Source organism: Labeo rohita, chromosome 1 (genome assembly GCF_022985175.1).
Source record: "Labeo rohita strain BAU-BD-2019 chromosome 1, IGBB_LRoh.1.0, whole genome shotgun sequence".
Classification (NCBI taxonomy): Eukaryota; Metazoa; Chordata; class Actinopteri; order Cypriniformes; family Cyprinidae; genus Labeo; species Labeo rohita.
Genome location: NC_066869.1, coordinates 11628968 through 11653787, shown reverse-complemented (window position 1 = coordinate 11653787; position 24820 = coordinate 11628968). Strand labels below are relative to the sequence as shown.

Below are 24820 nucleotides of genomic sequence, written 5' to 3'. Positions count from 1 at the left end.
TGTGTGTGAGAGAGAGACAGGCTTAACGGTCTCGCTGAACTCGCATGTCTGAACCTGCAGCTTTTTTACTGTGTGGCTGCAGATTTTAGCGGTTTATCAGGTTTCAGATGCACCTGCTTCTCTCGATGTGCGTCACTGGCATAAACAGACGTACATTCGTGTGTAAATACTGCTGAAGTTAAGCCCTGTGTTTAAAAGATCTCCATGCAGCTTTGCAAGACTAAAATCTCATGTGCTTATGAATGCAGAACAGTAATGTCAGACCATTTTCTTTATTTTCCATGTAATGAGTAATGAATAACAATGCAAGAAAATGTTACAATGTTCAAAATATAAATAAATATGATTCAGTGCTTCACGTTTTGATTGAGAGCTGAGCTTCCCTTAAACATTAAAACTTAGTTATAAAATAGTCTCATATACAGCCTTTATTTTACATTTCTGTATTGATTTGATATTAACGGCGAATTCTTTTCCTCAGGTTGTGTTTGCTGTGGCTGCTCATCTGTTTTCTCTTCATGTTGTGTTTTCCCTGTTTTTTCGTCTGTGTCTGATGCGGATTATTCAATGAGGAGGCGGGGACTTCTGCAGCTTCAGCGCAAGGGGCGGAGTCTTCTACACCTACATCTGATTTCACAGCTGGAGGTGTTTTAGAGTCAGTGGAATCTGTTTCTGTGAGGTCAGTGTGGTCACTCGCATCAGACGCTGGATTTTGGACTGAGGTGAGAAGGTTTCTTTCTTGCTCCTGACAGACATTTGAATCAGAGAAACTGAGGTTTGAGTTTTTGCTAAGGTTTGAAACGCCGGACTGAGCCAGCTGACAGAGAGCAAACGCGGCTGTTTTCTCTACAGGTAAATGATCGTCCTCTTGTGATGTCATGATACCCACAATCCCCTCATTCTTCAGGCCGCTGGGTGATTGGGTTTCTGATCGAGTCGTCATAGACAGATTCAGAGGACTGTCTCTCCTGCAGAGGTTGAGAGGAATCAGAGTATCCTCATCAAATCTCTCATTTTTACTGTCATTTCCCCTTCTCTCCATCTCTCTGGATGCAGATGATGACCTGCGCACAGAAGCAAAAAAATAGGTAAATATACTGGTATTATCTATTTAATTTTTTTCTTGAATTAATTTAAAATTAATTTTAAAAATTATAATAAATTGTAAAAGCAATCATTTTATAATTAATTTAAAAAATGTCTGTGCTCAGGGAGATTTTTTTTTAATGTTTATTTATTTGGTAAAGTTATCAATATTAATTTGTAGTATTATAATTATATATTATAAATAAATGATACATAATGTTTTATTTATAATAAAATCATTTTATTTATATTTATTTTATATCTAATGCTTATTAATAATTTAGAAAAATTTATTTAAAAAGAATAATTTAATAAATAATTGGTTTGTAGAACATCTGACCTTATGTCAGATATGTCCTCAGGGATATTAATGAATTCATGTCATTTTAGTTTAATATTTTGTCAAATTATCAATAGTAATTTGTAAAATTCTCACTATATATTATAAATAAATTACAAAACAAATAGTAAAAGTAATAATTAATAAATATTTTGTACTATGTCTGATTTTAGTATAAATGTATTACTTTTACTATTTGTTTTGTAATTTATTTATAATATATAGTGAGAATTTTACAAATTACTATTGATAATTTGACAAATTATTAAACTAAAATGACATGAATTCATTAATATCCCTGAGGACATATCTGACATAAGGTCAGATGTTCTACAAACCAATTATTTATTAAAAGTAATAATTAATAAATATTTTGTACTATGTCTGATTTTAGTATAAATGTATTTAATTTTTAAACATAATTGTATTTAATATTTTGTGAAAATATAATTTGTCATGATTGTATGTAATAAGTACATTATTTAAAAAATGTAAAAGTAATAATTTAATATTATAACTGATCTTAGAATATTTATGTAAAATTTTAATATAATTTTATTTAATCGTTTGTCAAAATGTCAATAATAATTTATTTATTAATAATGAATATTCACAATTATTTATTATAAATAATATTTAAAAATGTATTTACTTTGCACTCATGGAGATTATGAATTGTAAAATTAATAATTTAATAAAATAATTAATTCAGTTGTAGAAGATCTGACCTCAGGGAGGTAATTTTTTATTTAACTTAATTTAATATAATTTATTTCTGACCTCTCTGAGAGACTCCTGTCCTCTTGTGCTTGTGTGGCCCCGCCCCTCTCTTCTGATTGGCTGGCTGGTGCTGCACCACCCTCATCTTGTGGCTGCTGGGATTTGTGGTTGGTGTCAGGTCTGTTGGGTGATCCGGCAGCGGAGCGTCCCATCTGCGGACTCATCTGAACCTCCTTCAGATTCATTCCGAGTGCATACGGATCATACAGCACATTCGGGCCTTCGTGTTGCGACGGCGCTGAAAATGCAGGGACGACGTCCATCAGAGAGTATGGGACAGAGGACACGGAAGGGTGCGTTTGCTCCGGCAGGTGGGAGTGGCTGTAGCTGTAAGTCTGCATTGTGTAGTAATACCTAAAATACTCCTGTGCCATCGGGAACAACTGAGGAAACAGCCCATGGACATAAGGCAGGACGGGCTCATAGATGTACGGCTGATAGTGAGGATACAGCGGATGAAAAGCTGCAGGATTGCTGTGAGAATGAAACCCAGGATGATACAGAAAATCCTCCGTTCTTTCCCGCGGATGCGGCTTGTTTTGGAGATTCAGAGCGACGGGTGTGAACGCGCCCGAAGGCCTCCAGACCGAGCCGGGATCGTGAGGACGGAGCACTTCCGGTTTACACACAGGTGATGTGGTTTCCGTACAGACGTCTGGAGATGAAGACACCACTGGAGGATCTGATGGCTCAGATGGTTCAGGGCTTGAGGTCAAACGGTCGTCTGTGTCCTCCTCCGATGGCCGTTCTCCGCCGGTTTCCTCCGCTGTGCCGGAGCCGTGGCGGCCCCGTCTGGAGCTGATGGAGATGGAAACGTGGCACAGGTTGTATTTCATGTGGTTGAAGAGGTGTGATTTCTGGTTGCAGGTGAAGGGACACTGGAAGCACTGGTACCTGAAGGGTTTGCCGGGCGGACGGGGGACGTAGTGAGGCTTCTTCGGTTTTCGTTCTTTCTCAGGGATGTTCATCACGATGGAGAAAACACAGAAATGGTGGCTGGAGTCGCAATAGATGATCCTAAGATGGGAAGGATAATGCTTGTTTGGCTCTTTCCACACAGTAACACATAAATGATCCTATGAAGAGAAAAAAATTAGACATTTAATTCTTTAATAGACACCCAAGTTCAAGACAGTATTTTTTTTTTTTTTTTTTTAAATATTTACTGTATTATTTATTTATTTATTTAATTTTATGTTTAGTTAGCTGATCCTATAAAGAGAAAAATTAGATATTCAATCCTTTAAAAGACACCCGAGTTCAAGGCAGTAATTTTTACATTATTATTTTTTTATTTATTAAAACATATTTACTGTATTATTATTATTATTATTATTATTATTTATGTTTAGTTAGCTGATTGTATAAAGAAAAAAATAGATATTTAATCCTGTAAAAGACACCCAAGTTCAAGACAGTATTTTTTACATTTATTTTTTATTTTATTAAAAAATATTTACTGTATTATTATTATTATTATTATTATTTATTATGTTTAGTTAGCTGATCCTATAAAGATAAAAATTAGATATTCAATCCTTTAAAAGACACCCGAGTTCAAGGCAGTAATTTTTACATTATTATTTTTTAATTTATTAAAACATATTTACTGTATTATTATTATTATTATTTATGTTTAGTTAGCTGATTGTATAAAGAAAAAATTTGATATTTAATCCTGTAAAAGACACCCGAGTTCAAGACAGTATTTTTTACATTTATTTTTTATTTTATTAAAAAATATTTACTGTATTATTATTATTATTATTTATTATGTTTAGTTAGCTGATCCTATAAAGATAAAAAATAGATATTTAATCCTTTAATAGACACCTGAGTTCAAAACAAGTCAAGATTTATTTTTTTATTTAAAAATATTTATTGTATTATTATTAGTAGTAGTAGTATGTTTATTATTATTATTATTATTATTATTATTATTATTATTATTATTAGTTAGTTTGTAGTTTGTTTGTAATGTTTTAGATAAATATTTTTATTAATACATTTTTTATTTATTTTATTTCTAAAAACTAATCATTTTAATAATTTATAGAAGGTCTGACCTGAAAGATATTTTTGGGGGTAATTTTAACATAACATTTTGTCAAATGGGCCCAAATGAAATGAATAATAAGTTATGGTTAATGGTTTTGTAGAATATCTGACCTTAGATTAATTATTTTAAGTAATATTTTGTAAAAAAAAAAAAAAAAAAAGAAAGAAAAAAAAAAGGTAATAAAAGTAATAATTTGATAAATAATTTATATTAGATCTGATTTTAGGAAATGTATTTGAATATTTAATATGTTTTTATTTAATAATTTGTCAAAATATCAATAATATGTATTTATTATTTATTTATAATTATTATTATAAACAAAATATAATACAATTAAAAATGTGATTAAATAGTTTACTTAAACATGTTAGCTTACATTAGTTAGCTTATGTTTTCTATTCTGCTCACCATTGTTGTATTTAATTTAGCAAAAATATTTAAAAAAAAAAATACAGTATAAATGTGAAATATTATTACAATTTAAAATCTGTTTTCTATGTAAATCTGTTAAAATGTAATTTGTTCCTGTGATCAAAGCTGAATTTTCAGCATCACTCCAGTCTTAAGTGTCACATGATCCTTCAGAAATCACTCTAATATGCTGTTTTTCTGATTATTATGTTGAAAACAGTTGTGCTGCCCAATATTTTTGTGGAAACCATGGAACGTTTTATTTTTCATCTACTCACAGATGAATATAAAGTTTAAAAGAAAAGCGTTTATTAGAAATAGAAATATTTTGTAACATCTTCACTGTCACTTTTAAACGATTTAATGCACTTAAAAGCTTCGAATCTTACTGACTCACAACTTTATAGATCAACGAAAACATTTAACATACACAACATTTTATCAGAGCAGCTCCAGATGTGCTTTTCTTTCAGCGGCTCATTTGCATTATAGCTGTCTCGTCTTTAATGTTCGCTCTGGTGTTTGAATAAACGCTTTAAGCAGTCCTGAAACTCCAGCCTGAGGTGAGTGAGTCTGAATCAACGCAGCGCTATGAAAATCAGCCTATCCTTCTTTTGCATCATGCAAGTCATGCAAATTTGCATCCAGCCCCCTAACAGCGGCTGTCTGTCTGACTGGGATATTTTATTTGTATGTACTTTACTCGTCCCTCGTTCAAACCAGACTTTACGCTCCGAAAAGCTCGTCTCTGGTCGCACCCGTCTGTCGCAACAGCTCGTCGTGCAGGTTCCTCAGGTCGCGTCAGTCTCAGTTCGGCGCTAATGTGTGAAATGAGACCGACGCCACTCTCGGTTAATCGCTGTTTTGCATTTAACTAGTTCTAATAGTGCTTAAAATGATGGTTTTATACTTACAAAATCGCACAAACAACTCGAAAATGATCATAATAAAGATTTAACATGGTAAACGATAATGTAAATACATTTACATTATAAAGTTGCTGCTGTAAAATCATGATGATGTCATGAAGTAATAGGCCTATGGGATCTTCATCAAACTAAACACAGTTATATGAAGTTCTCAAATTCTGTAGTATGGTTAATTTATGGATTTAACCCATGTCTAAAATGTTTTTTTTTTCGTTGTAGGCTAAACAAAACAAACATTAATGAAGTATGTTTTACAAGAAAATAATATTTTGTTTTTTCTACTTCAAAACTGATTGAGTTACTTAGCGTTTCTTTAATTATTTATAATTTACAAGCATTTTCTGAGTGAAAATGTTTCCCAGTCTAGCCACTTTAGGTAATTGGTGCTCAGGTTATTTATTTGTTATTTTTACCATGTAAAAAGCACCCGTTCAAGCTGTAATCAAACCACATCTGTTTTACCCACTACTCCTGTTTTCCATCTAATAAATGTTTAAGATTTGAGTTTGTTGGACTGGTGTTGTTCTTACCTTTTTTCTGCGTCCTTTAGCAGATCCACCGTCGCTCTGGTCTGGTTTGGTCTTGTAACAGGTGTCTAAGACGGGTGAAGTTTAGCTCTTAACTAGTCGTCTGAAGAGCTCTTCTGTCAGACTGGCTCGACCTGTCCGCTGCAGTCACGTGTGAAGGGGGCGGAGCTCCGCTTTTGTTTGTAGCGCCCTGAGGATACGACAACATTCACACGCCTGCAGGTACACGACACGTAACATAATTTGAGCTGTGTTGTGTTTAAATATGATAATAAGAATTCCTTTAGTGCTATAAAGTGCACTTGGAGCTGCTCAGTTGATTTGATGAGAAATATTTTAGTTAGTATGAGACGTCATTGCAGATTTTGGTATCTTGTGCAAATCAGAGTTTGAGTTTACTTTTTTTTTTTTTTCCTCAGGAGAAACATTTGAGAGGCTGCAAACTCCATGTGCAAAAGTCTTAATTGCTGACAAAGAGAACTTTTTTTTCCCCCAGTGGTATCATATTTTAATAGAAATAAACACAGAGATATTGCGTCTTTAGCGTGTTGACAGGCTGGCATGATCTGAATGCGGCTGATCGAGATGTTTCTCTCTCCGGAGGGCACAGACATCTCAGCGAGACCTCAGGTGCTGTGTGGGCCGTACAGGTGTGCGCGTGGGTGTGTGTGCGATGGAGGGTTTGAGGTGTGGTTCAGCAGGTGTAGATGTCTTGTTCGTCACACTTTCACTCGACTGTAAACAGGAGCGTTGTGAGATAAGCAGGTGAGGACAGATGCAGGCACGTCTGCAAAAGTGAGGAGCTCAACAGTTCTGAGTATAACAGAAAGATATGATTATAGCTGCAATAATTATTTTTAATGCATATTTAAGTTTTATATATTTATTTAATATTTATATACAATGACATTACATAGATATTTAAAAAAAAAAAATCTATTATTTTATATAGTATTTGTATTCTTTTGTATTTTAAGTAATGTCTCTAAAATATTTGTATCAATTTATTTAAATTTTACAATTTTCCCCCGTTGTTTTAAGTAAGTGTTAATGGTTATTTTTAGGTAATACCGTGCTTTTGATGACAGCGATAACTTGTCGATAACGTCACGTGTGACGTTGCCGCCTCATCTGTCCAATCAGAGCTGCGCCCGTTGAGTGACAGCGCTTCGGGCGAAGCAAATACATGTCCGCGTTTTCTCTCGTCCAATCATCTCGCCGCTCCCGCCCTGACGCGGAAGTGATCTGTGCGTCTGCGCTCATCCGCACACGTGCGCGCGCGAGAGTGAATGAAGAACCAAAACACAGCCGATCTCAGCTTTATACGGGGATATTTAACACTTTGAAAGCGGAATGAGATTGGATTCAACATAGTCTGTGTGAACAGAAGCACTGGAGCACAGATACATGTGTGTTTGAGAGATGAGCGGCACACATGGAGGGTCCAGTGCAGAGTCTGAGCCCGAGTCAAAGCGCCTCTGCAAGCGGAGTGCGTCACATGAGCACGATGAACCGACAGAGGGCAGCAGCGCTGCAGTGGTGAGTTTAACATACCATAAGAGCACAATCTCAACCGCAATGAACAAGCAACACAAATTGAAAACAAATATCAAGCAATATAATTTACTGTAAAGAAAGTTACCACAAACATATTACAAATAATCCAGCTGACAAATAGACGAAAATAGACATTTGTTAGGTATTAAATGAACATTTAAAGAATTAGTGGAATATGTACACTCTTGTGGTGAATTATGGTAAACATATTCTATTCTATTCTATTCTATTCTATTCTATTCTATTCTATTCTATTCTATTCTGTTTTGTGATCGTGCTCTATTCTGTTCTGTTGTCCTGATATTCTGTTTGTTGTACTTATTGTGTTCTATTCCATTACATTGTATTCTATGCTATTTTATTCTGTTGTGCTCTATTCTATTCGATTCGATTCTATCTTTCATTGTGTTCAGTTCTATTGTGCTGATATTGTATTTGTTGTACTCATTTGTGTTCTATTCCATTACATTGTATTCTATGCTATTTTATTCTGTTGTGCTCTATTCTATTCAATTCGATTCGATTCTATCTTTAATTATGTTCAGTTCTATTGTGCTGATATTGTATTTGTTGTACTCATTTGTGTTTTATTCCATTCCATTGTACTCAGTACCATTTTATTCTTACGTGCTTTATTCTATTCTGTTTTATCCTATTCTGTTTCATTGTGCTCTATTCTGTTCTATTCTATTGTGCTGATATTGTATTTGTTGTACTCAATTGTGTTCTATTCCATTCAATTGTCCTCTGTCCTGTTGTATTCTGTTGTGCTGTATTCTGTTCTTTCCATTGTGCTCTATTCTGTTCTATTCTGTTGTGTAGATATTCTATTTGTTGTTCTCAAATCTGTTCTATTTCATTTCATTGTACTCTACTATTTTATTCTGTTGTGCTCTGCTCTATTGTATTCTGTTCAGATGTATTTTATTCCATTACTGTTTATTTATTCCATTTTACTGCTGTTGCTCTATTCTATTCTATTCTATTCTATTCTAATGTACTGTTTTAATTTGATGTTTTCTGTAGTAATTTAATATGATCTGTTCTGTTGTGCTGCATTTTATTCTATTCTATTCTTTTGTTCTCTGTTCTAATCAGTTTTGTTGTTACTCTGTTCTGTTTTATTCTGTTGTTTCAGTCAGTGATCATGCCCGTGTTTAATGCGTCTGATTGGCTGGACGAGTGTCTGCAGGCCATACTGGAGCAGGATTTCCAGGGCCGAATGGAGCTGTCTGTGTATGACGACAGCAGTACGGTAAACACACACACACAAACACATAATCTGCACTGTCTCATACTAAATATGAATATCAATCTGAAGAATATGCTTTTGTGTGTGTCAGGATAACTCCCGAGAGCTGCTGGAGAGATGGAGGCAGAGGTTCGAGGACAGAGGCTTTCCCATGCTGATCTCAGGCCACAGCTCATCCAGCCCACACGGAGGTGTGTGTGTGTGTGTTCCTTTAGTGCTCGAGGACTCTGTCTTCACATTCACCCAGTTATCATGACACACATGTGTGGAGCTCACACGACAATAAACAGACACACACACTCTGTTCATGCGCTTCAGGAATCAAAAGAAGTTTCTTATCAGTGTTCAGTCGGTGTCAGAAGCTCAGAGCCTCTCCATGTTCGGCATACCAAGCTTTCAGCATCACACAAACACACACCTGTAGACAAACACATCAAACACACACTGAGATCTGTGTGAGACAGCGCAGACTGTCTTAACCGGATTACCTTAACTAATGTAACCGATCTTAAGCAGAAACAGACAGTTAGTGTGACAGCAGCCTGCCAAGTCTGACGCCGCGTGTGTGTGTGTCTTAATGCTGACAGAGGTGTGTGTGTGTGTGTGTGTGTGTGAGAGAGAGAATGTTTGGCTTAAAAGCAAAACAGTTCAAGATTCATTTGTATTTAGTTTGATTCAGTTTTGTTGAGTCAAATGATTCATCAGATTCCATACACTGAACATGAAATTGATTCAGTAACTGTTCCAAATGCACTGATAGTAAATACTTTCATAATGAGCCTCAGAAATACAAACCACATCTGATATCTGATATGTGTGTGTAAATTTGTTTGTTTGTAGTTGGATTTGCTAAAAACCAGGCGGTGAGTCAGAGCTCCGGACGATTCCTCTGTTTTCAGGACGCGGTGAGTGTGTGTGTGTGTGAGAGAGATATGTACCACCTGTGTGTGTAAATACACTCCTAATGACAGCGTGTGTTTGACAGACCTGTCAGAGAAACTCAATGAATGACTAAACCATGTGTGAGAAGGTAAAACAAGTTAATATATGCATGTAAATCTATTCCACCGATTTGTTCGGTTCGCGATGACATCTGTTGTGTTTCATGTCATCTAAGAGCTGGTGAGTCACTGTGAGACTCAATACACAAACACATGCTTCAGATTGAGTGTGTGTGAGTGTGATCGGCCCCTGCGGTGTGTGAAATTCATGAGAAATTCATAATGGAGACTTTCTGTTGACTTCTGTTGTTTTTGTACAGCATTTGCTGGCAGCGCAGACCTTAATAATAACCGTAAAATCAAATATATATGGTTGTGTTTGTGATTTAGTGTCGTAATGTTCAGCATGTGCCTTCTCAGTAATGTTGTGTAATCAGATCTGTGATCGTGGAGCTGATGTATCTGTGAGAGTCTCTCCTGCGGAGCCGATGGAGCCATTTGCGTCCAACTCTGTTGCAAGAAGGAGTGTGAGAGCGAGACGCAATACTAATAGCCCTTCCCTCATGTCCACAGCACAGCAGTGCTTTACACAAATGAGCAGTTCTATCATTGTTCACTCGATCTTATGTCGTTCCAAACCTGCGTGCGTTTCTCTCTTCTGTAGAGCACAAAAGAAGATACTTGGTTGAATGTTTAAGCTGCTCATTTCCATACAGCTATAGATTATAGTGATCATGTCCATTAGGCTACAAAGGCTACAAGGCTTTTGTTATTCTTTCGTATTATTACTGTTATTTAAAACTTTTAATATTAAATGGAAATATTAGGTGGAAAAACTAGAAATAAAAACGGCAACTGCCTTGAGTAAAATAAGTTGAACCACCTATTAAAAAAATGTGCAGTTTTATCACACAGCACAATGCCACAGATGTTGCAAGTTTTGAGGGAGCGTGCAATTGGCATGCTGACTGCAGGATTGTCCACCAGAGCTGTTGCCCATAAATCGGTTTGCATAACCAAATAATTTCTGTGCAAACTGTCTGAAACCATCTCAGGGAAGCTCATCATCCTCATCAGGGTCTCGACCTGACTGCAGTTCGTCGTCGTAACCGACTTGAGTGGACAAATGCTCGCATTCAATGGCGTCTGGCACTTTGGAGAGGTGTTCTCTTCACGGATGAATCCCGATTTTCACTGTACAGGGCAGATGGCAGACAGCGTGTATGGTGTCGTGTGGGTGAGCGGTTTGCTGATGTCAACATTGTGGTTCAAATGGCCGATGGTGGCGGTGGGGTTATGGTATGGGCAGGCGTATATCTAATCAGCATCTTGATATGCCACACTTGTGAGGTGATTGGATTATCTCGGCAAAGGAGAAGTGCTCACGAACACAGATTTAGACAGATTTGTGAACAATATTTGGGAGAAATAGACCTTTTGTGTACATAGAAAAAGTCTTAGATCTTTGAGGTTAGCTCATGAAAAATGGGGGCAAAAACAAAAGTGTTGCGTGTTATAAGTATATAAATACACATGCATGGATATATTTAAGAAAAGTATGTCATGTTTATATATTAGATATAATATTAATGTTATGAATAAAAATATATAAATGTATAAAAACATACACATGTAAATACATGTAAATATTTTTTTAAATATATGCTGTGTTTGTGTGTATTATATATAAATAATAAATATACACATTACATACACATATATTTTGTAAACCAAAAAAACTTATTTTGGATGCGATTAATCATTTGACAGCACTAATATATATAATAAAAAAAAATAAAATAATGACAATGCAGATTATTTATTTTTGTGTGATTAATAGTTTATACAATTACTATATATTTTTTATAAAATAATAAATACAAATATATAGAAATTACATACCAAAAATAACTAATCTCCTTTTTTTCATATATATAAAACTAAAATTACTGAATAAATCATGGCAAAATATTACTTTAATAATAAATGAAAAAAAAATGCAGATTATTTATTTTTTTGGTATTCATAGTTTATACTGTTTTGTGATTTACGACAAAATCGTAATCCTGACACACACTCCCACTCTTACAGATGTAACTCCATTAGTTCTGTTGACTTTACTCAGATATTCTGTGTGTGTGTCAGTGGTTTTATGGCTGCTGTCTGTGGAATGACAGGACAGTTATTTTGGAGGGATTTTCCGTGCACTGGTTTCCAGAGGGCCAAAATCAGCACTCCTTGAGGTTCAAAGGAACGCCAGGAATCCTCTCCTCCAGGAGAGTGAGATTGGAGAGCTCCCGTGACTAAACGTACAGATGCAGCGATTCATTTAACAATAAAAACTTCTGTTTATAAAATATCTACAGATGGAGATTATGATATGGTCACATATGAACTGCATGTGCAACCATATGATGCAAAAATCATATCACCAGAAAACACTACCTGACTGATGCTTGTGATGATGATGATGATGATGATGATGATGATGATGATGAAGATGTGTGTTTCAGGATGACGTCATGAGGCCTCAGAGAGTTCGACTACAGTATGAAGTTGCTGCAGCGAATCCAACCGCAGTGAGTAATGACACACTTGATTGAAGAAATTAATACTTTTATTCATCAAGGACACATTAAATTGATCAAAAGTGAGAGTAATAAGAATCAGACATGTTTCTTGAGCAGCAAATCAGCATATTAGAATGATTTCTGAAGGATCATGTGACACTGAAGACTGAAAATTCAGCTTTGATCACAGGAATAAATTACATTTTACATTATATTTACATAGAAAACGGTTATTTTAAACTGTAATAATATTTCACAATATTTGAAATGTACCATATTAATATACCATGACAGTAAAAACATGGTTGAATGTTATTTTTCATAAGCAGCATCAGCAGGAGGCCAGCGGTTGTTTTTACAGTGTTTTTTTGACGGCTGGGTTTGTTGCTTTGACCTCTGACCTCGGGTCACAGCGGGCGGAGCGGCGACCGACTGAAGAGCTGCGGTGCTAAACAAACAGAGCTGAGATTAAACCAGCAGAAACGCCTGCCATCTGATCACATGACAGGAAATGAAACGGACCAGTGAAAGCGCCCGTGTGTGTTGTTTTTTAGGGTGTAACATGAGTTTGTGTTGTACACACAACATTTATAAATCTAGAAATCTTCTTTTATGAGATTATAAATATCTTTACTGTCACTATTAATCAATTTAATTCATCCTTGATGAGTAAAAGTATTAATTTCTTTAAAAACGTACACTTTATATGCCATGTTTGCCACTGATGTTGTGTGTTTTGTCAGATTGTGGGTTGTAAAGTGTGTCGAGTTCCCGAAGGCTCCACTGAACGTTACACCAGGTGGATCAACTCTCTGAATCCAGAGCAGCTCCTCACACAGGTCACACACACACACTTCAAATTAAAGTCAACATGAAATTAACATTAATTTTATGTATTTTCTAAATGCATCTTATTGATCTTATTGTGAATGATGCATCAATGCACATTTTGTTTTCTACATTTTTTTGGACCTGGTGATCAGTCAAATATCAAACCAGATCTTCTTGTGATCTTCCTCTGCTGATGTGTGTCGATCTCCTCCAATCATTTAGTCTGCTGAAACTCCACCCCTTTTATTACAATCCAATGCAAGTTCAAATTTAGGCCCGCCTCTGTTTTTGAGTGCCACGCCCACATCTCAACATCAAATCCACAACTGATGGACAGAAACTGACTCACTTTGGTGCCCTATTGTTTGTTTTAGTAAATTTATGTGTTTTTGTCATTTTTAATTGTATTTCTTTCTTTCTATTTTTAAAAATATTTCTATTTAGCTTAGAACTTTAACATATTTTATTTCTATAGGCTGCCAGGACAACATATCTATTTTTGTTTAGGTTTTTCAAGTTTCATTTTCCACTTAAAATGTATATTTATTTTATTTCAGCTTTGTTTCAATTAACAAACATTATCTTTTATAGTTATTGTTTTACTGCAATACCAGTATGCAGGACTCGATTTAATCAGTTTTGGGTTTTGATTTGATTAATGAAATGTTAGGCTTTTGTGTTTGTGGTTTATTTTATTTGTCAGTAAAAATGAAAAGTCATTGGTGAAGACAATTTTGAACACATTAATGGACGATAATGATTTTTTCTTCTTTAGAATATTGTGCGCTTTATTAAGGAAGTAAAGGATGTGGATCTGAAGTGTGTGTGTGTGTGTGTGTGTGTGTGTGTATCTCTTTCATGACAGTCTGTTTGATCTCTATATTCAAGCGTGTGTGTCAGGAGGATGTGTGTGTGTGTGTCAGGAAAGGCGAGGCGTGTTGTGTTTTGAGGGGTCGCGTGCCACGCGGTCAGTAGGTCGCCACCGAAACAGGATGTGTACCTGAAGACAGATATTTCCACGGAAACAGTGCGCGGGCGTGAGCGTAGAACGTCACACGTGCTGGCGGGAAACGGATCCCAGGGGTCAGGAGGTCAGACTGATGTGTGGAGCCTTCCCAAATCATCCCAAGAACACTTGATTATGATCCCTAATAGAGAGAGAAAGTATGAGTGCTGATTTAAATGGCAACTTCAAATTCTAAAATCACCCTAGCAACCCCATTTGGAATATTGTAGCACTGCCTTAGCAACCCCCTAGCAACCATTTGGAACACTGTAGCACTGCCCAGCAAAGCTCTAGGAGTCACTTACCTTAAACACCTTGTAACATCCTAACAATCACTCAAAACATCTTATCAAATGCACAGCAACAGCCTGACAACAACTGAGGACTCCAGAGCACTGCCTTGCAATGTTGTATCAACCTCTTAGCAACCACCCCTAACAAACCCCTTCTTGGAGACTATAGGAACTGCCTAATGATACTGCATAGCAACACCCTAGCAACCAATTAGAACATCCTAGCAACACCCTAAGAACTGCTTCCAGCACCCTAGCAACTACCCAGCTGTACTATAGAAACCTGCATGATATTGCACAGAAAAGCCCTAGCAACCTGGCATTCATTTATAGAAATGTCATAGCAGCAGCCTAGCAACCAACCTAGCAAGGTTGTAGGGACTGCTAACAGCACCATAGCAACCACTGTGAAAAACACTATCTGCCTACCAAACTTTAGAACACCTTAGCAACACTCTAGAAAACAAAAATAACACATTAAGACCACCATTAAAACACCTTGGCATCCACCCAAAATTCCATCTTAACTGTCTAACAACCACTGAGAACATCCTAACAACACCTTATAGACTGTTTAGAGCACCCTAGCAACTGGCAAAACCTTAGCGACTGCATAGCAACCATTTAAAATATCCTAGCAACACACTATGGACTGCTCACAGCACCCTAGCAACTTGCAAGACCTTAGCGACTGCAGAGCAACCATTCAAAGCATCCTAGCAACACCTCATGGACTGTTCGTGGCACCCTAGTAACTGGCAAAACCTTAGCGACTGCATAGCAACCATTCAAAATGTCCTAGCAACGCCCCATGCACTGCTCACAGCACCCTAGCAACTGGCAAAACCATAGCAACTGCATAGCAACCACTCAGAACATCCTAGCAACACCCTGTGGACTGTTTACAGCACCTTAGCAACTGCCAAAACCCTAGCAACTGCATAGAAACCACTCAAAACATCTTAGCAATGACTTAGGGATTGCATGCAGCATCAAGCAACCATTCTGAAAACCCTAGCAACTGTCTAACAAGACACTAACACACTCAGAACACCTTAACAACTGCATAGCAACACCCTAGCAACCCGGCGCACATCATGGCAGCGTTTTAAGCGGATAAACACTCAGTTTTTCTTCATGAACAGTCTGTTTTTAATGTGTTTGCTGATGGTTTTCCCCTCCACATGTTCTCGTTCACTAAGAAGGGAGTCGTGTTTCTCTTGGGTGTGTTTGCACATTCCAGACGAGGCTATGCAGTGAAACACACACACACACACACACACATGTCCAGTGGGCAACATCTCCGTTACGACACACTCGCACCAGCTCAGTGTCAGAGTCTGAACACACACACATGACCTTTGACACTGGACTAGTAAGAACAGCAGGTTTTAGTGTATTAATAAAGACTTTCTACCCTAGTGATGTGATTTTGGGCTTCGCTAATACAGGGAATCAAGTGCACACTGATCTCAGTGCTCTAGTTAGTGTATTTGCCCTGTAAATATATCACTAATTTTAGCCCCTTTTGTCATCATTGAAATATTCCTGTATTTCCTCCCTCCACTCCATCGTTCATTTTGTTCTCAGTGTGTGTGTGTGTTGAAGGTCCTGAGCGTCTGGTGCTCCCTGATCTTTAACTCTCAGTCTGAACACACACGGCCAAAGTAAACTCATTAGAGCGGTGTGTGTGATTAGAGAGTGTTGAAAACATGTTAATGGTTTTTATCTGCCAGACGCTGCAACAGGATTCGTCTGTACAGACTGGAAGCTCAAATGCTGCATAATAATCACAGACGGTCAAAATATATTTGATGTTTAATATTCAGTAATTATGGACCAATGAGAATTCACCAGGGGCGGAGCTACTAAACGTATCAGTGAAGAAATGGAGACAAAATATCCTACTTGTTGATTACTCCTACTCTGATTTTAAATAAGCGTCGATCATACATTTTTAGTAAAGAAACTGCTAATGTGTTGTTTTTGTCCCTAAAAAGCTGTGAAAACATTTTGTGCTGTGTAGCTTCACCCACAGTGAAATCTCATTGGTCCGAAAATCATGCTCAACGTCAAATGCGCTCTGATTGGCTCTGATTCTTTAAGCATTTTCCCTATAAATGACAATAGTAAAATTACCTGATGCTATATGCCTGTGTACACTAGTGTTCAGAAGTTTGAGGTCTGTAAGATTTTTTAAATGCTTTTTATACCTCTTATTTTTAATAAAACATACAGTAAAAATCTGAAATATTATAATTTCAAATAACTATTTTCTATGTTAATATACGTTAAAATGTAATTTATTTCTGTGATCAAAACTGAATTTTCAGCATCATTACTCCAGTCTTCAGTGTCACATGATTCTTCAGAAATCATTCTAAAATGCTGATTTGCTGCTCAAGAAACATTTCTGATTATTATCAATATTAAAGGCAGTTGTGCTGCTCGTTATTTTTGTGCAAACCATCAGACCTTTTGTTTTTCAGGATTATTTGATGAATAAAAAATTCTAAAGAAAATGTATTATTCTTTTGTAACATTATACATGTCTTTACTGTCACCTTGGTCAATTTAATGCATCCTTCATGAATAAAAGTATTGATCTGTTTCCTAAATCAGGTGTACACGTCTCACGGGCCGACGGTCATCATGCCCACCTGGTTCTGTTCACGTGACTGGTTCGAGAAAGTGGGTCCGTTTAACGAGGGAGGAAAGGTGAGGCTCTTCTGATGCAAAAATACACATGTAAATCTCTGGATGGGCTGGTGATCTGAACTGATTGTCTGTCAGGGCGTTCCTGAGGATCTGCTCTTCTTCTACGAGAGTCTTCGTCGCGGAGGTCACGTGATCCGGGTGGACGAGTGTTTGCTGGTTTATCGCTATCATGAACACGCGGCTACACATTCAGTGCTGGAGTGAGTCCGTTTACAGTCACTTTGTCAGTCTGAAACTACTGCGGTAAATGTTGCTTTTATTCTAGGACTGTCAGTCAAAGAAAAACACGTATGCCTGGATATTTACAGATATGCACTTTCTTTCTTTATAATATCATGGGACTTTAATTATTAGTTTTTTTAATTATGTTATTTTATGTTATTATAAGGTTACATACTGAAGGGACTTAAAAATGCATATATAAAAATATTTAATTAAAATAATTAAAATTAATGGAGATTTTTTTTTTTATTATAAATTGTTTGAATTCAGAAAGAACCTAAATACTTAAATACATACAAATAATTTAAATAAATAAATATTATTTTTAATTAGTTAACAGACTGAATGGACTTTAAAAAATAAATAGCTAAAATAATCAAAAGAATTACGGTAAAAGAATTAATGAAATTCAGTTTTATAATTAATTATTTAAAATACTGAAGGGACTTTAAATACTTGAACAAATAAATAAGTAATAAATCAAATAAATAAACAATCCATTATATACTTTAACTGTATTATTATTATTATTAATTTGTTAATTATTTTAATAAATAATACTAATGAAGTTAAAATTCTGAAGGGTCTAATTATTATTATTATTATTATTATTATTATTATTATTAAAGTTAAAGTTAAAATGCTGATGGTCTTTAAAGATATTAATAATAATAAAAAAATAATAATAATGAAGTTAAAATTCTGAAGGGTCTTTAAAAATACTACTACTACTAATAATAATAATAATAATGACATTAAAATACTTCAAAAATATTAATTAAAAATATTAAGTTGAATTATTATTAATAATAAAGTTAAAATACTGGTGGGTCTTTAAAAATATTTATTAAAATTTATAATAATAATAATTATAGTAATTAAGTTAAAATGCTAATGGGTCTTTAAAAATATTAGTAAAAAATAAACAAAATTATTATTAGTATTATTATTAATAACGTTAAAATACTGATAGGTCTTTAAAAATGTTATTTACAAATTATTATTATAATTATTAATTATATAATTATTATTAATAATAATATTAATGTTAAAATACTGGTGGGTCTTTAAAAAAATAAAATTGAATTAAAAATTATTTGAATAATAATAACGATTAATATGATAATTATCCAAGTTAAAATGTTTACAAAAATGGGTCTTTAAATTTATTATGTATATAAAAACGCATATGCATGATATATTTTGAAAATATTTACATGTATATATTTGTATTGACATAATTAATATTATATATAAATATATTTAATATTTAAACATATTTCTCTTAAATATATCATGCATGTGTGTGCATTTATATATACATAATAAATATACACAGTACACACACATATATTATGTAAATGAAAACTTTTATTTTGGATGTGATTAATCTCGATTAATCATTGCACAGCACTACAATGAGTGAAAAACAGTGATTTTCTAGACATGCACTGAGAGTAAATGAGGATACTCGTGTGTTTTCTAATGCATGACACATTCAGCTTGAATGTTGTTTTTGTTACAGTTTATCAGTGGAAAATATATTTCAGGATCCTCATATTCTCACGGGTCTCTTCATTTGTGTGTGTGTGTGTGTGTTATCTGTCTGTGTTTGGAATGAGTGGCATCTTCTGACTCGTTGCATCTGGAATTCTGCTGATTTTCTCGCCGTCTGTCCAGCAGGCCACAGCTGGTTGTCAGTCTCGTTCTGTGTGTGTGTGTGTTGAGTGCAGATTGATGTCTTTCAGGGTTTTATGATGCTGCGGGTTGAGGGATGTGCGCAGAGGAAGCCTATTTTGCTCTTTAAATAACCCAAAAGCAGCATGTTTCCACCTGAAGCGTGTGTGATGTCAGATGAGACTGATCTCCTGTTCTCTGCTCTCAGAGAAACCATCTGGAATCTCCGCGTCGACTTCCTGCAGGAGCGAGTGCTCAGCCAATGGGAATCATTCACCATATGGAATGCTGGGAAACAGGGCCGGAAACTCTATCGCAGCTTGAGTCCCACCAATCAGAAGAAGGTAACGGATCAAAACATAAAACCGCAAGACGTTTCCTCATGTTTGTAAGAGATAATATCAGGAAATACAAAATGACTTTAAAATGCTAAAATAAATAAACAGTAATTAATTAACAATAATTTAAAACAATGAATGAATAATAATAATTATTCATATATAATAATAATAATAATAATAATAATTATTATTAATTATTATTATTATTATTATTAATTAGATTAACTTAAAATACTAATCTTTTTGTACATTTTATTGTGTTAATAATAATAATAACTTATTATATAAGGGATTTATATAATCAGAAGAAAATAGACAGTAGTGCAACAAAATTACAAATATTTAAAAAATAATATTATTTTATTATTAATATTAATATAATATTAATATTATTTTTTAAATTATTTTTATTATTAATAATATTAAAATAAGAAGTTAAAACAAATTTATATATTTAAAAAGTAGTATTTAAAAATACTACAATAAATACTAAAACGTAAATACTAAAGTAAATAAATAATCATGATTAATTAATTACAAAAATAATTTGTTATTATTATTATTATTATTAAAGAGTTAGGGACTTAAAAATACTAACATACTAACATTTTATATACATTTTGTGTTAATAATAATAATAAGGGATCTATATAATCAGAAGAATATAATGGCTCAAAACGTAACTGAAGTTTCCTTATGTTTATAGACAGTAATGTAAAAAAAAAACAAAAACAAATGTACTTTAAAATACAAAAACAAATACATAATAATTACAATTATTTAAAAAAAAAAATAATAATAGTAAAAATAAGGAGTTAAAACTAATTTCTAAAGATATTTAAAAAAAATACTACAATAAATAAATAATAACAATTAAAAATAATCTAAATAAATTATTAATTTTAATTAATAAAATTATTAATTATTAATTACAATTATTTTTATTATTGTTAGTTAAAATACTGGACTTAAATACTAAAGTAAATAATCATGAATAGTTAAAAAAAAATCATTTATTATTATTATTATTATTTAAAATACCGAAGGGGCTTAATTTATAAGATTAATATATATATGATTCATTAAAAAATCTTCCATTATTATTATGTATTCATTGAATTAATTGATGTATTAATTTAATGTATTTGTAATAATTGGAGAGGTTGTATTGTGCTATTGTTTTGCTCTTTATTTGCGTTTGTGTGATTTCAGGTGAAAGCTTTCTGTGACGTGGACGAGAACAAAATTCAGAAAGGTTTTTACACATATGAGGAGTCAAAGGTGAGACACGAGTCACTTCAGTACATTATAATGTGTTTATGATTCAACATTTGATTATACATATTGATTATATATGGTTTAATATAGGAATATAATAGTTTCAAATGGGAACATCTTCATGGGAACGTGGTTGATGCAAATAGTGATTAGTTATGCAAATATAGCACTAGTAATGAATCAGGGTTTATTCTCAGACGCAGATTAGCCGTCAGCTGTTTGCAGAAGTACATGCGGTGACTAATTAATTTCCTGGATAATCCATCATTAGCCACGTTAATGTACGAAAGCACACGGTGTGACAGCCAAAACCACCACAATCAACACACAGGAACAATCACGTCCCGCAGAAGAGCGATTATATAAAGATGAAAACAATTCATACTGAGAAACTAAACTTGAACTTTTTAATAACCACTAATAAAACAGTGCAATGGTGATATTGTGGTTAAACACACACACTTGTTTCTCTGTTTCTCTCAGGAACGGCCAAAACCCAGGATTCCCGTGCTGCGCTTTACAAACGCGTCGCCGCCGTTCATTGTGTGTGTGAAGCTGGTGAGTGTGTGTGTGAAACACACTTGAACAGCACACAGGAAATGGTGTTTTCAAATATCAGCCCGATGTACAAACACTCACACACACTCAGACACGCGTGCTCTGGTCCAAATGACTGTGAGGCTCGTATCAATCACAATCATCATCTGTGTTTCCCGTCTAATGAAACTCCGGCGGGATCTGATATTATCACACACGCAGCTGTTTCTCCATCGCTGTATTTCCACACTTCACACTGGCCGATGGATTCTGCTGTCTGTGCCCTACATAGACAACATATCAACTGACACTCAGACGTTTGGGGTCAGTGAGAGATTTTAATGATTTTGAATAAACTCTCTTCTGCTCAGGCTGCATTTATTTGTTTAAAAATACAGTAAAACTCTGAAATATTTTTACAATTTAAAATAGCTGTTTTCTGTATGAATATATGTTAAACTATAATTTATCTCTGTGATCAAAGCTGAATTTTCAGCATCATTACTCCAGTCTTCAGTGTCACATAATGCTTCAGAAATCATTCTAATATGCTGATTTGCTGCTCAGGAAACATTTATGATTGTTATCAATATTGAATACAGTTGTGCTGCCCAATATTGTTGCGAAAACCATGACACATTTTATTTTTCGTGATTCACAGATGAATAGAAAGCTTAAAAGAACAGCATTTATTATAAAGACATCTTTTGTAACATTATTGTCTTTCATTTTTTATCAATTTTATTATTATTATTATTATTATTATTATTTAAAATGATACTTTTATTCATCAAGGACACATAAAAGTGATAAAAAATCAAATATATTTATAATGTTACAAAAGATGTCTATTTCAAATTAATCCTACTCTTTTGAATGTTCTATTCATCTGTAAATCCTAAAAATAAAATAAAATACATAAAATTATGTAAAAATAAATTACATATCAACAGAAATGCACATAGACAACAGCTATTTTAAATTGTAAAAAATATTTCAGTTTTTTACTGTATTTTAAATGAATAAACACAGCCTTGGTGAGCAGAAGAGACTTCTTTCAGACTTGCAGAAACATTAAAATCTCCCTCTATGTATTTTTTTTTCATTGTAATATATATTTTAGATTGTTTATACATATATATATATATATATATATATATATATATATATATATATATATATATATAAATTTGAGTTTGCATAATTATGTATATATACATATTCGCAAATTAATGCATATATTTAAGAGAAATATGTGTTGTACAAAATGTACAAAATGTTTTATTTATATATAATTTTAATTATAAAATTCTAATAATCACACACAGTACAGATACACACACACACATATATTAAGCAAATTTAAAACTTTTAATTTGTATGTGATTAATTGTTTAACAGCCCTTAGAAATATATATACACTACCGTTCAAAAGTTTGGGGTCTGTACATTTTTATTGTTTCTTTCTTTTTTTTTTTTTTTTTTTTTTTTTTAGGAAATTAATACTTTTTTTTCACCAAGGATGTTTTAAGTTAATAATTAAAAGTTTAATAAAAGTTAATAATAAATAATTTACATTGTTATAAAATATTTATATTTTGAATAAACTCTGTACTTTTTAAACTTGTTATTCATGAAAGAATCCTGAAAAAAATATTTTTAATCAAATAAATGCAGCCTTGATGAGCATAAGAGACTTCTTTAAAGACTATTACAAGTCTTACTGACCCCAAACTTTTGAACGGTAGTGTATATATATATATATATTTCTAAGGGCTGTTAAATGATTAATCACATACAAATTAAAAGTTTTAAATTTGCCTAAATTTATTTATTTATTTATTTATTTATTTGTATATGATTATTCGAGATTAATCGTTTAACAGCTCTTAGAAATAAATAAATAAATAAATATATGTATATATATATATATATTATAAATAAATAAATCAATAAACACACACACACACACATATATACCAAAAGTATATTATTTAAAAAAAATAAATAAACAAGTATGTTATTATGTATTATAAAATTATATTTTCTATATATAATATTACATATAATATTTGATATAAATATTTTGTATAATTTGTTAGAATATGTTTGTGTGTTTGCAGGACATGACAAGTGGAGTCCTGGAGGAAAACCTGCGGTCGCTGCAGCTGAAAGAGGGAATCCATTATTATCATTTTAACTGAAGACAGTGTGAGTGTGTATGTGTGTGCGTGCGGCAGGTTTGGCCTACAGTATGGGAACCAAAAACAGTGAAACCTCAGCTACTGTGAGAACTGCCAACACTTTCGGCTAGAAAACAGTTTATTAATGGAACTGAGTCACGTCTTAATGAAAATCTAAGAACACAGAATCTTTTCTGTAAGAGTTAAATGTGAAAAACCGTCATTAGATCAGTGCGAAAGTATAGAAGGCAATGAAAACACTGGGAACTGGGAACTACTGTCCTTCCCAGAGTTCCCAGCTTGAGAAACCTCTCACATCCCTCTAGCACCTACACTACAACACACACACTCACACACATTGGCGTCTGTTTGCATTCCTGATGCCCTGTGTCACTGGATTTCACCATCATTCCCGAATGGCAGTCAGAATAAACCCTTTTCCCGTAGACGCATCCATCTTAACGCCCCAACCACAGTGTGCTTGATGCTCTCAATCAGGTCCTCTTAATGTTAGAGTGCTGAGATGATACAGCAACACAATCTGTGTTTAATACACTGAAAGGAAACTGAGTTGTGAATCATGCAATTTAAGACAAACAAGCCCCATTCAGTCAGTTAATTATTGGTCTTAACTGGTTTGTGATTAATAACTAGTCAAATGCATGTGATCACAGAGTTTCTTCACATGTTTCTTCACATTTTCTACAGATTGAGTCTGCTGTTTCAGTACAGAGTGCATTTAGTACAGTGTTATAGAATTTATTACAATTTTTAGCAGTTTTTGTACTTCAGCTTAAACTTATTTTATTTCACTTATTTGCAATATTTAATTTAGGTTTCCATCTAATATTTGTATTTTATTTAATTTCAGCTATTTTTAATAGTTTTAGTTAATAATAACTACGCTGTGTCAGTATTGTTTTATTTCAACTGATCCTGATATTAAATGTGTATTTTAGTTTTTTTACAACTGCTTTCTGTCGTGTTTTTGTTGTATCTCTGTGTGTTAGCAGCAAGCTCTAATAATTCCTGACAGACTCTGACAGGTCTGGTTAGTTTTATCTCTCTTCCTCTCAACAGTCGTTCATTTCTGTGTGTGTGAGAGAGACTGGAATGTGTGTGTGCTCCATCAAGACATTATCTGAGGTCAGCGGCCACGTTCCTCTGTGTGTGTGTGTGTCTCAGGTGATGGAGCGTGTGCTGTAGGTGTGCGTGTGCGGGTCGGGTCACAGTTCATGGCCTGTAAATATTTAGGATGGCGTGTCGGTGGAGGGTCAGA

General features: G+C 33.9%; 2 protein-coding genes across 5 annotated transcripts; one reads left to right on the top strand and one right to left on the bottom strand.

Moving 5' to 3' along the window:
- Positions 1-282: 282 nt before the first annotated feature.
- On the bottom strand, positions 283-6244 carry LOC127171013 (zinc finger protein 750). Its single transcript, XM_051119415.1, has 3 exons — positions 6139-6244; positions 2207-3282; positions 283-1064 (listed from the first exon to the last, which is right to left on the bottom strand). Exons 2-3 carry the CDS (start codon positions 3172-3174, stop codon positions 458-460), a joined length of 1575 nt encoding a protein of 524 aa, XP_050975372.1. The 5' UTR covers positions 3175-3282; positions 6139-6244; the 3' UTR covers positions 283-457.
- b3gntl1 (UDP-GlcNAc:betaGal beta-1,3-N-acetylglucosaminyltransferase-like 1) lies at positions 6224-24487 on the top strand. Of its 4 annotated transcripts, none has more exons than XM_051119435.1 (14): positions 6224-6357; positions 6555-6633; positions 6746-7674; positions 8831-8947; positions 9036-9135; positions 9785-9849; positions 12399-12464; positions 13199-13294; positions 17208-17303; positions 17379-17503; positions 19411-19546; positions 20756-20824; positions 21305-21379; positions 23482-24487. In XM_051119435.1, exons 3-14 carry the CDS (start codon positions 7558-7560, stop codon positions 23560-23562), a joined length of 1143 nt encoding a protein of 380 aa, XP_050975392.1. In that variant the 5' UTR covers positions 6224-6357; positions 6555-6633; positions 6746-7557; the 3' UTR covers positions 23563-24487. The 4 variants fall into 4 exon arrangements, with proteins under 4 accessions (XP_050975392.1, XP_050975384.1, XP_050975400.1 ...); XM_051119427.1 differs by having other exon boundaries at positions 6555-6900; positions 7200-7674; XM_051119443.1 differs by lacking the exon at positions 13199-13294 and having other exon boundaries at positions 6555-7674.
- Positions 24488-24820: the final 333 nt, after the last annotated feature.

Bases quoted from the DNA above. Each gene is read 5' to 3' on its own strand.
- LOC127171013 (XM_051119415.1), bottom strand. From the start codon at position 3,174: ATGAACATCCCTGAGAAAGAACGAAAACCGAAGAAGCCTCACTACGTC. The intron at 1,065-2,206 runs GTCAGAAATAAA...TTCTGTGCGCAG, and splicing joins GACAGGAGTCTCTCAGAGAG to GTCATCATCTGCATCCAGAG.
- b3gntl1 (XM_051119435.1), top strand. From the start codon at position 7,558: ATGAGCGGCACACATGGAGGGTCCAGTGCAGAGTCTGAGCCCGAGTCA. The intron at 7,675-8,830 runs GTGAGTTTAACA...CTGTTGTTTCAG, and splicing joins AGGGCAGCAGCGCTGCAGTG to TCAGTGATCATGCCCGTGTT. The intron at 21,380-23,481 runs GTGAGTGTGTGT...GTGTGTTTGCAG, and splicing joins TCATTGTGTGTGTGAAGCTG to GACATGACAAGTGGAGTCCT.